This window comes from Lutra lutra, chromosome 3 (assembly GCF_902655055.1).
Source record: "Lutra lutra chromosome 3, mLutLut1.2, whole genome shotgun sequence".
Taxonomy (NCBI): domain Eukaryota; kingdom Metazoa; phylum Chordata; class Mammalia; order Carnivora; family Mustelidae; genus Lutra; species Lutra lutra.
The window spans coordinates 122,579,731-122,596,672 of NC_062280.1; the positions used below are offsets into that span (position 1 = coordinate 122,579,731).

Here is a 16,942-nt window from a genome sequence, read left to right on the forward strand (position 1 = left end):
TTATCAGAATACTAGTAGTACTACACATTCTTTCTGTAAACACTATAGTGTTTTCAGATTATAAGAACCTTAAGTGCTTCCTTGTAAAATCTGGTTGACAGTTGCACTCTTTTAAAAAAACTTCTTATTTTGAACTTATTTTAAACCTTAAAAAAACCTGCAAAAATGGTAGTACAAAGAATTTCCTTATTTCCCTTACCTTGCCAACCTTAACATTAACATACATACCGTGTAACCACCAAGAATAGGAGATTAACCAAGAATAGAAAATTAGTATAGGCATGATATTGTTAACCAAGCTACAGAAATTACTTGAATTTTATTGACTTTGCCACTAAAGTGCTTTTTCTTTTCCAGGATCTGATCTGTTTTCTACCAGTGTACTTTTCCGATTCCAGGATCTTATTCACTTTGCATTTAGTTGTTATTTCTCCTTGATCCCTCCCAGTCTGTAACAGTTATTCAGTTTTGTTTTGTTTTGTTTTTTTAAGATTTTATTTATTTATTTGACAGAGACGGACACAGTGAGAGAGGGCACAGTCAGGGGCGGTGGGAGAGGGAGAAGCAGCCCTACCGCCAAGCAGGGAGCCCAATGTAGGGCTTGATCCCAGGAACCTGGGATCGTGACCTGAGCAGAAGGCAGACGCTTAACAGTCGAGCCACCCAGGCGCCCCAGTTATTCAATCTTTATTTGTCTTTCATGACCCTGATTCTTTTAAAGAATATAAAGCTACTTTGTAGATTATCCCTTAATTGGGATTTTTCATGATTAGAGTAAGGCTGTGCATCTATTTGTGATAACCTGTTAGTTTTTCTTTCAGTAATATCTGTGCTCTGTCATTAGGTTGTCGGACTAAGTCAAAGGCCTACTTAAATGGGGGCATATATTTATTTGGTATTTTGAATGTAAGGAAAGGAATATTTTTAAAACTTCTATCTGACTCTGTAAATGTTTTCGTGTAGCTACTTCAGAATCTTGGTTCAGCAGTTTGAGGTACAGCTTCAGCAGTACAGACAGCAGATTGAAGAACTAGAAAACCATCTTGCCACTCAAGCGAATAACTCACATATAACTCCTCAAGGTAACATACTTTCTGTGGTGATTTTTTTTTTTTTTTTTGATAGCACTATTTTTTGGTAAGAGAAGTTAAGGTGTTATTAGATAGTAGATATTTTGAATAACTACTAGTAGTTGTCTTAAGCTGCTGTAAGAAAATTTCCTTAAAGCCTTGATTAGATCTTTATTCTCTGCTAATAGATAAGTGCATTATTGTGAATTGTTACTATGCTAACCAGGGCAGAAGTCTCAGGGCCTCCTCCCTTCCCCTGATTGATGCAGACACCCACTCTCAGTCTGCTCACTGTGCTGTCTTGTCTTATTCATGTAAATATTTATGTAGTTTTGTACCAAAAATTGGACTCAAGTTACAGAAAAATAATACTGATTGTGTTACATAGATATTTGTGTGATAATATAATTTTCTTTTATAGATTTGTCAATGGCTATGCAGAAAATTTATCAAACATTTGTAGCTTTAGCTGCACAACTTCAGTCTATTCATGAAAATGTAAAGGTAAGTTTTCATTACCAGTTCACATATCTGTATATCTAGACCCAAGTGAAGTATTTATTTGCAGAGCATTCATGCCTATTATAGGACTAGCTAAAATTACATGTAAGTGAAAAAAAACTAAAACTAAAATAATCCATAATCATGCTCAGACACAATCACAGATCTATTTTTTCCCCAAAAAGATCCAAGTATTCTGTGCAATCAGCTATTTTAACTTTTTTCAGTAATACATTGTAAACAACTTCCTGTGTTAATACATATATTTCTTCAACATCATTTTTCGTAGTTACATAGGATTTCATTGTATATACGTGTATAGTTTCCTTACCCAATCCTCTTTTGTTGGACATTTAGGTTGTTTCCATCGATACCACTATAAGCAGCACTACAGAAAATAAACATCCTTAGTAAGCAAAATCATTTTGCACTGCTTTAATTTTACATATAATTTAAATACTTATTGGTCATCAAGTACTTAAACATTTTTCCCTTTTAAATACAAGGAACTATTTGTGTTTATTAAATAATAAAAATAAAATAATTTGTCACTGAATATTTTGTACCTTATGTAATGTTAGTTTTTAAAATTTAAGTGAATGTTAAATATAAGTATACTTTTTTTTTTTAAAGATTTTATTTATTTATTAGACAGAGATCACAAGTAGGAAGAGAGGCATGTAGAGAGAGAGTGGGGGAAGCAGGCTCCCTGCCGAGCAGAGAGCCCGATGCGGGGCTCGATCCCAGGACCCTGGGATCATGACCTGAGCTGAAGGCAGAGGCTTTAATCCACTGAGCCACCCAGGCGCGCCCCAAATATAAGTATACTTTTTCCAACTAGTTGGGCACATATAATTAAATCCTTTCTTGGAGTTATATAATTAGAAAAATCTTTAAAATTCTAAGTATCCAAACCGGAGTCTAAATAAATTAGTAACTGCGTAGAATAAAGTTTGAGATTACCATTGTTTTCATTTTATTTTAATCTGTTCATGGTAATAAATGTTTTAAAAAGTTAACCATTTAAATTATACCATGTTTGAAATGAGCATAATTTGGACCTTTTGCTTTAATATCTTTAAAATTCTAAACCAAATTTTTTAAATCGTTTAGTTTTAGGGATGCCTGGGTGGCTCAGTCAGCTAAGCATCTGCCTTCAGCTCAAGTCATGATCCTAAGGTGGTGGGATTGAGTCTCATATCAGGCTCCCTGCTCAGCGGGGAGTCTGCTTCTCCTTCTCCCACTGCTCCTGGTGCCCTCTCTTCTTGTGCTCTCTCACCCTAGCCCTTTCTCAAGTTGATACATAAAATCTTAAAAAAGTCTTAAAGAATTTTTATCAAATATTCTTGAAATTTATAGGTCTGTAATACTAGCTTTTTAAAGGGCTAAAGATGATTCCTTATTGGTGCTTTGAAGTCTGTGTTGTGCAGATTTTTTTTCTTAATTTTTATTGTGAAAGTTTTCAAATATACGCACATACAAAAAATAGGGCACTACTGTAATGAATGCCCAGCTACTCACCACTCAGCTTCAACCATTACAAAGATCCTGCTGGTTTTTTGTTTTTGTTTTTGTTTTTTTAAATTTTTTATTTCTTTTCAGCGTAACAGTATTCATTGTTTTTGTACCACACCCAGTGCTCCATGCTGCTGGTTTTGTTTTATCAATTTTCCCCACAGAGTTGCTTTTCCCCTCTGGAATATTTTAAAGCAAATTCTAGACATATCAATTGTAAGTATACGTGCTTTTTCAATGGCAGTTTCTCCTCTCTGGTTTGAAAACTACCCTTTTCAGTAACATGACCATAAAACATACGGATTCACATAAAATCTCTTCTGATCATGTTGTATAAACTAGACCTGACAACTTGACCTACTCTTTTTTTTTTTTTTGTAATGCACATCCCTAAGAACCAAAGGATGTTCTGTGAGCAGATTTGCTATGTTGCCATTTATTTTCAGCTGCTTTTAGTGAGCAAACTGTAATTTCTAGACTTACTTACTTAGAGAAATTTCCAGTGAGTTGGTTTTTTATTTTTGTTTCTTCCGTGTTGTTTTTTCATGAGATAATCTGCTGAAACAGGCTTAAACTACCCGAGCCAGCCAGTCTTCAGGGACATTAACAAAATTGGACATTGTTTCAGTAATTATATAAATCATGGCTGAGGTCAGTTCTTCTTTTTTTTCCCCTTTTCCTGAAACCAGTTGTCTTTCAAGTCTTGAAGGCAGGTCATTATTTTCTAGTATAAGTAGAACTAAAATTTATGGGCTGTTGGTGCCAAACATTGCATGGGTATATGCATATATATGTGCACAGAGAAAAGGGAGGATGGACTCGGGGAGATCAAGTTTAATAAAATTCATTCTTCTGGTATCACATACCCTACATCTGACTGGATTTCCTAGTTTCCAGTTCTTGGTAGGCCTGCTTCAGTACATTATAGAGGTAGGAAAGTTTGGAACTGGAACATCAAATACTGTTGACTACACAAAATAGGGGATGGTAATGTTTAAATACTGCAAATAACAGTAAGATTTCTAAATACTCTACATGTTAAGACCAAAAAGACTAATAGTTACTAATTTCTGCTGAGAATGTAGGAAATCTGAAAATTCTACATTTCTTTAAAACATTGTTTAAAACTGATCTAAATTAGATTAAACCTTTAATGAAAAAGTATTTAGTGATTCTGATGTGCAGTAGAATCGCTCCTATTAATGGCTTTAATCAAGGCAGATTTTGCACTGTGTGAACCAGTCTACTTTATGAACTTGGTAATTTCTCTTTCTTACTCTGAAATTATAAGTTCACTTTCCCTGCCCCTGCCTCTGCCCCTCTGCCCCAGTTTGGAGATACAAGTTCAACATGAATCATTCTTACTGTAAAATAGTCAGATAATAGCGATAAAGTGAAAGCTCTCCTTAAAGCCTCCAAGCTCTCTCTACTAAGGACCTTTTATTTTAACCTGTGTCACCTAGGCCTTTTAAAGAAGAATTTAACATATACATAGTTAGTACATGTTTTTAGCCTTTTGAATCTAAAGTTATCAAAAGGTAGGGTGTTGGAGAAATATGAAAAACTGGAGTATTGAAAATGGAATTTTAGATATTACTTTACTTGTTTAAAAGCTTTGCTAACTCATTTTTAAAGAGAGCATCATGGAGCCAGAATATTTTAGGCTGTTTATTGGAAAGACATGACAAAAGTAGGGAAAAAAAATAAAAGTAATAGAGCTTGCATGCATCACTTCCCACACCGTGCCCCACTTTGATTTGCACTTTAGGGCGAATGTATAATATTGGTGGTGTCTTATCTGTCTGCGGACTTATTTCCTAGTTAGATTATTCATATAATACCAAAGTCAACAAAGAACTTGACTTATTAACTGTCTCTTTTTTCTTTCATTTAGGTGCTAAAAGAACAGTACCTTGGCTACAGGAAAATGTTCTTAGGAGATGCTGTAGATGTGTTTGAAGCCAGGCGAGCTGAAGCCAAGAAGTGGCAGAATGCACCCAGAGTTACTACTGGACCCACCCCTTTCAGCAACATGCCAAATGCGGCAGCCGTTGCCATGGCTGCAACACTTACACAGCAGCAACAGCCTGCTACAGGTCTGAATGCATTCAAGTTATAGCTTCTTACTGTTCAAATGCAGAACATTGATGTGCATTTTTATAAGTCTTCCTTTTGTGTTAGCACTGAAGAAATTTCTATGAGTAGCTATTCCAATACAATCTAAAAATTGTGATGGACACAATTATAAACATACCTGATAAAAAATGCAGGGTAGTCTTAGCAATAATTAATACATCAATTAGATAATGAGTATTGTGAATTACTTAATGTTACTTGCTGTATTGCTATAAATGCCCTTTAGAATATGGTGTTTCACTACCGAATTACATTTAAGAATATTAGATTCTAAAATCGTGATTGTATCATTTATTGTTTTAAAGTCAGAGATAATCCAGCCATACTTTGCATTTTTCATATATGATGCTGATAGATGGTGCATTCTAATTTCCTCATACATAGTGATTACAGAGTACCCGCATTTAGGATGAAGTACATTGTTATGACTGAAGGTGTGTTAAAGATCATTTGGTTGTTTTTATGCATAATGACTGGAAACAGAGTACAGGTCCCCTCTTAACCAAATTTGGAAGAAAGTACATGCTAGAATTATATGTACCTTTTCAGAATGAGCAGAACAGTAGCAAGGGCAGGAAAAAGATGTTTTGCGATGTTCTGGATTGCACATTAAGAAGTTTGAATGGGGAAGCTGGGCAGATGATGAAAATAATTGGTGAGATACTGGAAAGCAGATAATTTAGTCCTTGGTTTAATTCCACTTCTAACGAGAGAAACATTTTTGTGGTCTAGTTCTGCATATGGAGTTTGGTCCTGTGTCTTTTGGAGATTATTGTCTTTGCTACAGTCTGTTTTTTTAATCAAGCTTGAAGTGTGACATAGAAAATATAGTGTTAATGGATATTGATTTTTACTTTCTTCATTCATAAATTTTTGAATAATGCTTATTATTCTATAGCATGTGTCTTTCTGAGAGTTCCATATAGTCCAATAGTAAATTACAGTACAAAAAGAGTAAAAAACAGGCGTATCTAGACTGCATTCAGGCTGCCTCTACTAGGGAAGCATTCTCTGGTTTTCAGTACTGGCAGTTTAAAAATTATTCTTCACATTTGGAGATGACAGAATTGATTTACCATCAGTGAATGGCTGATGATTGGTTTATGCCAAATTGTCCACATTCCATGGCTGGACCCATGTGAATAGTGGCTCACAGTGGCACTCTGTAGTACTTCTCTAGCTGGCTGGAGTGTAGGATTCCATTCTCAAGTTATGGAGGGAAAAAAATCAGTATGTGGCTGATTCCCATCAAGTCAGTATAGGAATCAGTCCCATAATTAATGATTATCAGTTCTCCTGATTATTTAACCAGCTAATCAAACCAACATAGTACCAGTTTACTTTTTTTAGAGCCAATATTAATCCTACAATAGACCAGATAAGCATGGGTTTTGGTTAAGTATTCTTTAAAACCTAAGGGACTTCCATTTTAATAAATACAACTCGAGAAAGCTCAGTTACTTAAAGTGTCATGGCATAAATGAATTAATTATATTCTGTGATAACACAACTAAATTTGAAGCAAAATCACTTGTCAGGGTTGTGTTTTTAATTCTCTTATGTAGACGGTCTTGAGAGGTCATGCATTTTGGGCTCATGGACATATGAAGATATATGTTTGTTCTATAAATACTAGTGCCTGCTCTGTGCTAGGCTCCCAGGATACAAAGGTAAACAATATGAGTTGAGTATGATGTTTGCTCTCTGTCGTGGTGGAGAATGTTAGCTTGATTTAATCATCTTGAGGAGCCTTTGCTCATTTAATTTTATTTGTGACTTTTGCCAGGCTTCAGGGAGACTTGACTGCGTTCTAAGTTCCCTGCAGTTTTCAGTATATGTGCTGCCGAAGCGAGCACTCCCTGCAGTTTTCAAACTCACATAAGGGCTTCCTCATCGGCTGGCAGGAATTGTAATTTATCAACCTAAACAGTCTCAGATTGTTTTCATTTTGAGTTGTGTGGATTTTTAGAACTGAGAAACTGAATAGTAGTAATAACAATTTTGCATTATGTCTTCTCTTTTTGTTTCTTTGAAGGCCTCCCCAGCTCTGTAGGGCATTCTTTTATGCATCTTCTAGTCAGAATGTTAGTTATTCCAGTCGTGTCACCACTACAGGGAGATGGATGAGGTTTCTTAGATACCTACTGATTTCATGAATTACAGCCTGTTGAGGAATTTTTGCATTGTGCTTTTGTACTCAGTGACTTAGTCTTCTTTATGTTTCAAGACTTTGCGGATGTCTTTTATTTTTTTTTAAGTGACAATAATAAAATTTAAAGACCATCTAGATTCAGTTAGGTAAAGCTGGTGTGCTGTTTTTATACGTCATTGTTGATCTGTGCAAGGTTTGAGTTGACAGGGGTTTTGCTTTCGATTGCATATGGGTTCTTGACTTTATTAATGTAAAATGCAGATAGCCTCTTAGGCTGCTACCTTCTGAAGGTGGTTTCTGCATAGTCTTTCTTGGAGGTGGAGGTATGGATTTAAGTGACTTCTTAACTTTTCTTTGGTGTTTTTTAATGAAAAAAATATAATAGAGATTAGGCCTGCACGATTTATGGTTATTGCTTCTGAAGGTTGAAGAGAATTGATAAAAAACCAGCAGGCTAATTATGTATGAAATAAGCATCAATACATGGATAAATGACATATTAGTAGATCTTGAGTACACTTGTCCATCAGTGCTTTTGAAGCCTCTTAAAAAGCTTAAGACATTTACATTAGGATTATCAGTAAAATTTTAACTTAGGATAGATTGTTTTAAACTAATGTGTTGGGATTAAGTTTTGCTGTTGTGTTTTGACACTTTTAAAAGTTCTTGATGTTTACACAATAAGACTATTCTCATGTGACTTAGCTGCTATTTTTAAGGAGAGCTGAGACATTTTGTTAGGAATTCCTAATTTCTAGCTTTTAGTGTAGGTTTGGACATTTAAGATGTAGTGTTAAATAGGAAACTTTAAGTATTTCATTTTAGTTTCTTGTAGTTTTGTGGTTTTGTTGTATTTAACAACCAAAGGAACATTCCCCATTAAATCAGTAAGTAAAATTTTTCAAATTGGGGAAAAGGCATTTTTTTGTTTCTAAGAAAAATTATTTTTAAAATATGACTTAGGAATAATCACACTAATTACATTAGGTATTTTGAGTAATTTCTGAAAATTACTAAAAAATTTTAGCACTTTAGTCCTTTTCCTGTGAATGCAGTTTTACTTTTAAGAAAGTAGAATTTATTCTGGAAAATATGAATTACAGTGCTAAACTTGATTTTGTTGTGTGTGAATATATTATACGGTAACTTTTGTAAAATGTTACTCTACACGAAGATTTCACTTTGGGCAATTATTGGGATATATTACTACTAACATGGTTTTGTTTATGGAACTAAGCCTCTCATTGAATGACTATTCAGATTTTGAAACAGAATTCTTGAATTGTTTACGTGACTTTTGCCTGAAGGATTTAGATTCTGCTTTCTAATAGTGAAACTAATTTATATGGTGGCCAGAGTGTAATATATGCTAATACTTTGGCATGGGAGATATTTATCATGAGTTTTTAATATTAAAAAATGTTATACATTTGCCACTAGTTTTATAAATGATGTTGCCTTCAGAATTTGTGTGAAGGTACAAAACTCAAAGTATCATGTACCTGTTGTGCAATGGAAAGTCTTGTCATTGTCAGAGTTCTTGATTACCAATATCCTGAATATTGATGATTAGGGTTACTCTTAAAAACAGACCCACACACAACAAAAAGCATGTTATTTGAGTAACTCTTGGGACTTGTAGGGTTGAGGGCTGTGGTGTGTATTATTCTTTAGGGTCTTCCACCAGCAGTGCCTCCTATCAACATGTGACACTTAAGTCTCTCAGTGTTCAAGAAACTGGACGTGTGTTTTCTACGTATTATTTTTGTTAGAAGTAAGAGGGTAATATGCTTAGTTTCTTTTTCCTATAGTAACATTTTACAAAAGAGCTGCTAGGCAGGTATTTTATTCTCAAATTGATCTCAAACTAGATGTAAAAATTTAAATCCTTTTTTAATTTATTTTTTAATAATAGTATAAGAACTCCGGCTGCTATTAGTTCTTATTCTTTATTTTCTGGGTAGAAGCTATTTAAAAAGTCCAGTTTCTGTCCCAGTGTAGCAAAATGCAGTTTCCTCAGTTTTCTTTTCCTTTTTTTTAATGCTTTATAATTTTACACTACCTTTTGAATATACAAACCTCATTCTTCATTGAACAACTTGAAGGCTTTGATTTTTTTGAAAAGTTTAAATTTCAGTCTGTATATTACTTTGGCAGTTCCCTCAACTTTGAGATGCACTGATCACTGTGCTTGAAAAAGACAAGACTGAAGATTGTACTATGAAATTTATTGAATAATTTTCATAAATTATTTATCAAAATGAGAGATTTTTAGATTTTTGTATTCTGCTTAGTTAAAGAAAAAAAAAGTAGTTAAAAAGAGAGGCTAGTAAGTTTGATGCTATTCTTGCCAAACAAACTCAGCCAAAATCTTTAAAGTAACAAACGGGAAAAGGATGACTAATTGTTCTGCATCTGAGTACATTTTCCAAAATGTTGGAAAGAAACTTCTGAATTGAAATCTTGAATGTATTGAATCTGTCAAGGTACACAGCGGTGCCTTTGTAAATGTTCATTATCTATCTTATTTAATCAGGTGATAAGTGGTGTAATGTAGCAGAGCTTAAAATAGAACTCAGTTATCACTTTTTGTGAACAAGTTGGAATTGTCATGTTACTGTGTAATTGATTTGCTTTAAAATGAACAATAAATTTAATAAAATAAAACATTGTCTTGTTTTTTATCTACTTATTGCATATATCATTTATATTTCTTATTAAAAAGTGATGCCTAGTTTTTTGGTACTTACTCTTATGAAGTAACATGATAGTTTTGCCATGTTAGTGTCAGTCTCTTTGATCAGTTGAGACTTGACTCTTAACGTTTTAAAAAGGAAAAAAAATAAAAACCTTTACTGATTACACCAAGTAATTTTATCAGAAAACAAGCGGGGAGATCGAAAACCATTCTATAAGTAAAACTAAAAGAATTGTAATTTACAATACATTAAAGATTTCAAGTTATTTAGTAGGTTAAATTAACATTCATCTATCAGTGTGGTAAGCCTCTTAATTGTGTGGCACAAACAAGTCACTTAAAAACAAATTTTTTTTTTTTTTTTTTTTTTTTTTTTTTTGGGGGGGGATAGGTAAATCGGTTAGTATAGCTAAATCAGGCTGGGGAGACATCCTGAAAATTGAGTTTTAGCAAATAGAATTTGTCAAAATTAATCACTGTTTATTTAAAAAATAATTTCATAAAGAAATTTTAATCTTGAAAGAGTAAGGCAAATTTGTTTTTTTTCCCCCCCATTTTTTTTTGTTTTGTTTTTGTTTTGTTTTGTTTTTTGTTATACCAGGGCCACAGCCATCTCTGGGAGTTAGTTTTGGAACGCCATTCGGCTCAGGTATTGGCACTGGCTTGCAATCAAGTGGCTTAGGTTCTTCAAACCTTGGAGGTACACTTTCACTTTTCTAATATTGCATTGGACTATTATACATTTGAATTTATACTAGCCTGTAAAAAAATTCTAAGAGGGTCTGCTATTTTGGAAGAGAAAGTTCCATGTGACAAAAACAGTTCTCTCCAAACATAATTAGTGCATTCTAGTATTAGATTTAGAACTTAAAAAAATCATTTCATCTTTGGTGAATAGTGAATATAAAAGAGTAGTAAAATTAATTGGTAGAGACGTTCATATTTTCAAAGCAATGTGCTAAAATGTGAACTTGAAAATTACTTAGTTTTAATAAATTTAATGAACTTTAAAAAATCAGTAGTCTTAGTAACATTGGTTTGGAGTCCAAACTACTTCTGTACATACATCCTACTAATCGTTATCTTCTATTTTTGTAAATGAACACTTTAGATAGGGAAATAATTTTATTATAATTGAACAGCATGACTTCTGTCTTTTCCTCAGCATTTTTGGCATATTTGCCTTATACATACTTGTATATATAGCAATTAATAGTTTTATAAGTTAATTCTAACTAGTAAGGTAAGTCTTCTGCAAGTCATTATGCTAAATACAAACGTATTTGCAATTCTCTGGTATGGGTATTTGAAGGTAGAGTGTATTGTAACAAGCATATTGTCATATAATGAATAAGGTTCCCTTATTTCCACTGAAATACATCATCATAAGAGGGAAGCCAGTGAGCAATCAAGGTAACGGTGTAGTAGACTCTATTGGAATTAGAATTATGGCAGACAGCATATTTCCTATGACCTGTAATCCAATTTGCTATTATATTTCTTAGCATTATAGGCCATAACACTGTCAAACTCATTATTTTAGATACACTATTGCAAAGTAGCCTAAGAAGAATTTGAATTTTATTTTTAGGGCACTTTTAAGAGAGTGGAAACAAAGTCTTTACTTAGAATCACGTCTTCCTCTTTATATAACAAAAAAATATTTCTTTATTTAAATTGTACATAGTATTACTAAGAGAAAAACCATGATGCTCCCGCTCTGAATTTCTCAATTGCTAACGTCGGCTGGTATGTGACAGGAGCCTACTGTTACTGAGTAGATTTAACGTGGTTGACTATGTTGTAATTATACAGTTTTTCAATGGTAAAGGTTTGTAAGTAAGTGAAAACGTTTTGGTAAAAAGCAGAGTAAAGTTACCTTTCGGTACTTGGTGTTTAAACTGTTATGCATGCCAGGTTTATTATGAATTTAGTCCGTCTTTTTTTGTTTTGATTTTTTAATGAACTGTCCCCTAAGTAGATAGGTTTATATCTGTTTGACATCATATTTGGATGGTTACTAACATTACTAGTTCATTTGGGAGAGAAAATACTAATATGATCTTATTCTTTATGGCTTTGTTCTTTTAAAAATTATGATGGGTCATAAATTTAGTCTAGATACATAAAAAACGTTTATTTCAGAATTAACCTGATTCTTCCAAAAGTCTTATGAGACAGAGTAAATCGCAGATTTCTGTAATAGCACTGTATTTGTTAGATCTTTGATAATATTAGGTTTTACTTGTCAGTATCCTTTAACCTATGTTTTACATACCATTGTATATTTCTCTATTACCCTTCCACTAGGATTTGGAACTAGCTCTGGTTTTGGATGCAGCACTACAGGGGCCTCCACATTTGGATTTGGAACAACAAATAAACCCTCAGGAAGTCTTAGTGCAGGTTTGTGTGTTTTTGGCCTGAATTTCAGGCAAATTTAAAGATACAAATTATTTAATTTAAAAGTATAAGTATTGTTATTTCCAGTATCCAAAAACAATCCCTGATTCAGTTTCTATCCCCTGATTGAAGCATGCAAGCCTAACAGATCACATAGTTTTATCTCTCTTATAAACTAAAAGTCAGATTTGTGAAATATTTCTAACAAGACTTACTAGTTTGGTATAAATTGTGTCCTCTTTTAACTAAGTAGAGAGTCTTTTAAACCCAAAGACTAGTTTCATGGTTAAACAAGTCTCTTCATTATTATAAAAATGAACCCATCGTTATAAAGGTTTTAACCCATTTTTTATCATTATTTATTTAGGAGAATAGTTTTTCTCCCAAAGAAATGTTCTTTAGTTATCTGTCCCTTTGGTTTTAAGAACACCGGGCTTAGAGATGATTGATTGGTTTCTTTGTTCATTTGGGTATATAATTTTTTGAGTCTTTGAGGAGAAAATTCCAAATTTCTTGTCCATTTTCTCTGTGTTTGTAAATAATGGCTTGTTTTAATTTTAACATGCAGTGCTTAGGGATAAATAGCATGTTTAAAATAACGACATAATACGTATTAAATTATGTTTAAATTGAGGGAATTTTAAGGAAATTCCATTTAATATTAAGTGGTATTTAAAATCAGCAGTTCCCAGAAGAGTAAAATAACAGTAGAATTCAGTGGTTTGAGGATTATAATCTAAATATGGTACTCTTAAGTAGGCAGTGATAGTTCTTGATCTTAGTTTTGCAAGAGTTCTTACAAAATCTGAACAATTGCTACTACTCTTTGGTATGTTCACTGCCCTGAAAATCGTGGGCTAACGCCTTCTTGGAGGATTTAGGATTATAGGAGTGGGCCCAAGGGTCATGAAGTCTCTCTTCTACATGTTGGTAATATGTTTCTAGAGGGGCTGAGGAGGAAGGCACCATGGCATATTTGATTAACAGCAAAGTATCTGACAACTTGAAGTTTTGTGTCGAGTTGAATTATTTGTGGTAAGGTTTCTTTTTTGGCCTGGATCACTAAACTTCTGTCTTTAAAGGTGCCTCTTAGTTGTTAGCTATTTTCCTGTAAAATTTTCCTGTAAAATTCTATGTTACAAATTTTCCTGTAAAATTCCATGTTACAAATTTAGGGTTCTAAGATATTTGCTGTTTTTATAGATTAAATGTTCTTTTAGCTAGAAATTTATCTCTCATCCCCATTTTTTGTATTTGTGTTTGTGATCTAACTTCTGATACGAATATTTTCTTCCCTAAACATAAGGCTTTGGCAGCTCAAGTACATCTGGGTTTAACTTCAGCAATCCTGGCATCACGGCATCAGCTGGTTTGACATTTGGGGTGTCCAATCCTGCCTCTGCAGGTTTTGGAACAGGAGGACAACTCCTTCAGTTGAAGAAGCCTCCAGCTGGAAACAAAAGAGGAAAAAGATAAACATATGGGTTGATGTGGTTGAGAGAATTCATAGCAGCATCGTTCATTCTATGAGTCTATTTTTCTAAAATTGATGCAGTAATTAAATTGCATCCCAGGAGATTTATAAAGTTTTGATATTTTTCCCTACTCCGGAATCTGAACTTTGTTCTTGTTTGCCATGCTAAACATCTTTTTTCTTGTGAATTTGAAACCCAGTTGTGTATTTTTCATTATTTTGATTGTCAGTGTAAGAAATGTTCTGATTACATCACTGATTAGGTAAAACCTATTTAACCTAGTGTCATAGCAATGTTTTTGTTAATAAGGTTTACACGATGTGAATATATGCACATTTGTTTCTTATACAGATGGTATGAACTCTAAGTCCTATATTAGAATCAGTTTGTTCCTTGATAAAGGCCTTTTGAACTACACTGCAGGGCATCTTGTGAATACATGTGTAAATACGTACAGAATAATACACACAGGTGTGTGTTCATATAAAATATATATTTACGACCTACAACTTTTGCCTCAGACTTGTTCCCCTTTTCTAAGGGTATTCTATTTTTCACCTTTTAAGCTTCAAATCCTCAGTGCTTGTAGAATGATGAGCTAGAGGTACCAGGTCATTGCAGTTATTTGCTTAAAGACTTAGTAAAATGATTACTGGTGTAAATATTTGACCACCTCCGCTTCATTGCCCCCCGTCTTTTCCATTTTTGTTTCCACCTTAACCTTTAGCAGCTACTCTGAATGAGGAGTGCTGTAAGAATCACTGAACAGACTTTAACAACTTTTATTATCCCATATACCCTCACATTGCCTATTTGAGATGTTTTCTCCTATCTGAGATGTACCTTCAAGAGCATATTTGAACTCCAGACTGGTGTCTGGGGGCAAAGAGCTATTAAGCCAAATTGATTCTATGCAGGTGAAGGATGCACTATTACTTTAGTGGAAACTTTTCTAGCTATTCCAATACAGAGTTCTTTCTTATAGGGCTATTGATATTGACACCAAATGGAGTGGTTTATCAGCCTCTTAATGTCTTAAGTAAGTGCTTAATTTGGAATAGAGAAACAATATATTTTAAGAAAAAAAGTATTCTTTGTAGCAACTATTAACGATCCCATTTTAACAGTGAACCAGAACTCCAGGTAATAACACATAGGCATGTCAGATTGCATCCGTGTAATATTTGTCTATATTAGTATTAGTGACATAGAGTGGGTGAAAAAGAGGGCCCTTGGAAGAACTGCCTTAGCCATGATTTCAGACAGAAACCATTAGGTAGACCTACTTATCTTTCAAGTACAGTTTTCAAATGGGATGTGAACATGGAATTTCATTGAAAATAGTTTAATTTTTTATATAGAAGGTTTTGTACATAATGTGCATCAAGTGAATATTTTCAGAATCATTTTCACCAAGGCACCTTTTTTTCTAAAATAGGTATTGCATATATATATACACACACATATATATTTTTAGTATAATGTTAGTTGGGTTTGATTATTAAAGTGTTGTTAAATCTGTTTTATTTATCCGCCTACAGCAATGATTGGCTTTTTGGAATTGAAACTTTTGCGCCTTGATGCATTAAAATAAGGAAAATGCTTTGTTTCTGAGTACTGAAGTTGTTTTTATTTTTGCATACTTGTCTAATACTGCAATCCCCAGATCCAGATTTTGGGGAAGGGTAGGAAAATGTAGGATTTTGTGTTTTGAATTACTGTTGGAATTAAATACCCAATTACAGCAAACTTTTTTTTTAAAAAGGATGTTGCATTGTGTTGCAAAAATCTGAATATTTATATTTCTTATTTTTTCTTTATATATTTTACATTTTAATATGTTGAACCACTGGAAATTTGTAACAGATCATTTTGTGATAGGAGTTTAAACGTGTTCTCATTGTCGCCGTTGTCTTCACTCTGTCCAGAGCCTATCATTATGTAAACAATAAAATTTATTGTGTCAGTTGCTTTGAATCTTTATAGGTGTCAGTAGTTGCTCTTAATATGTAATTTTCTTTTATTGCTCTTATTCTCTGTGGTCAGTTTTTAGTGTTTTCTTTTTACCAGGTTAAATATATTGCTGCTTTAAAAAATTGTAAAGTGAACACAAGATAGGAAGTTCTTTGTCACTTGCTTTTGTCCTCTCAAGATTACAAAAACACACTTAGTTTATTTAGAAGAATAGTGGGTAGAATGTGAAAGTCCCCTTCAACTCCCAGGCCTTAATCCCACTTTCTTCTCTTGAGTGTCTACTCTTCATAGTTTGGTGTCTTTCCTTGCAGACCCTTTTAGAAAATGCTGTTTTCCACATAACGTGTACAAATGTTCATTCTTTCTTTTTTTCTCTTATTTTTTTCCTATCTCGTTTTCTCACATTTTATTATTCTCTCTTAGATCCTTTTTCTAATAAATGGGTTAAAAATCTGTATGCCCTATGATTTGCTATTTTGTCCTTTAATGATAGAGCACCAGTGTTTTTCCATGTCAGTCCATGTAATTTTCTTTTTATGTACCATCCCATAATATATTCTCTGTAGTTGAACAATTTGGTTCTTTCCAATATTTCAGTTTTACAGAAAAACCTGCAGTGAATATCCTTGTATGTGGCTCTTTGTACTTATGCTTAATGTATTTTTGGGATTGATGCTTGAAGAGGAATTCCTGAAAAGGCATATAGATTATATTTTTTAATACCAGATTGCCTTCCAAATTTGCTGTGTAAGTAATACATTTCTGCAGCATGAGTACCCATTTCCAAGTATTCTCTGTAACCCTAGATATTATCAACCCTAATAATAAGTATTTGTGAGGTTGAGCTTTTTAATATATCCATCTTAAAATATCCATTTGCATGTGAATGTAATTGCCTATTGATATCCTTTGTCCATTTTTATACCAGGTTATTTAGTAGGGGTTTTTTTTCTTAATCTCTGTAGATAGTGGGCGTTAATACTTTTCTTGTGAGGTAGTTTGGATTCCTGGAGTCAGC

General features: G+C 33.4%; 1 protein-coding gene across 7 annotated transcripts in view; it reads left to right on the forward strand.

Moving 5' to 3' along the window:
• The window catches only part of NUP58 (nucleoporin 58), a 41,788-nt gene extending 25,861 nt beyond the window's left edge, over positions 1-15,927 (forward strand). For 6 of the 7 annotated variants that reach the window (XM_047722945.1, XM_047722944.1, XM_047722943.1 and 3 more), the window contains 6 exons: positions 964-1,082; positions 1,492-1,574; positions 4,981-5,182; positions 10,674-10,772; positions 12,383-12,478; positions 13,782-15,927. In XM_047722945.1, coding sequence (XP_047578901.1) covers positions 964-1,082; positions 1,492-1,574; positions 4,981-5,182; positions 10,674-10,772; positions 12,383-12,478; positions 13,782-13,951 — 769 coding nt within the window. In that variant the 3' untranslated portion in view covers positions 13,952-15,927. The remainder of the gene's footprint in view (positions 1-963; positions 1,083-1,491; positions 1,575-4,980; positions 5,183-10,673; positions 10,773-12,382; positions 12,479-13,781) is intronic. The other variant, XM_047722942.1, reaches the window with a different exon arrangement.
• The last annotated feature ends 1,015 nt before the right edge of the window (positions 15,928-16,942 follow it).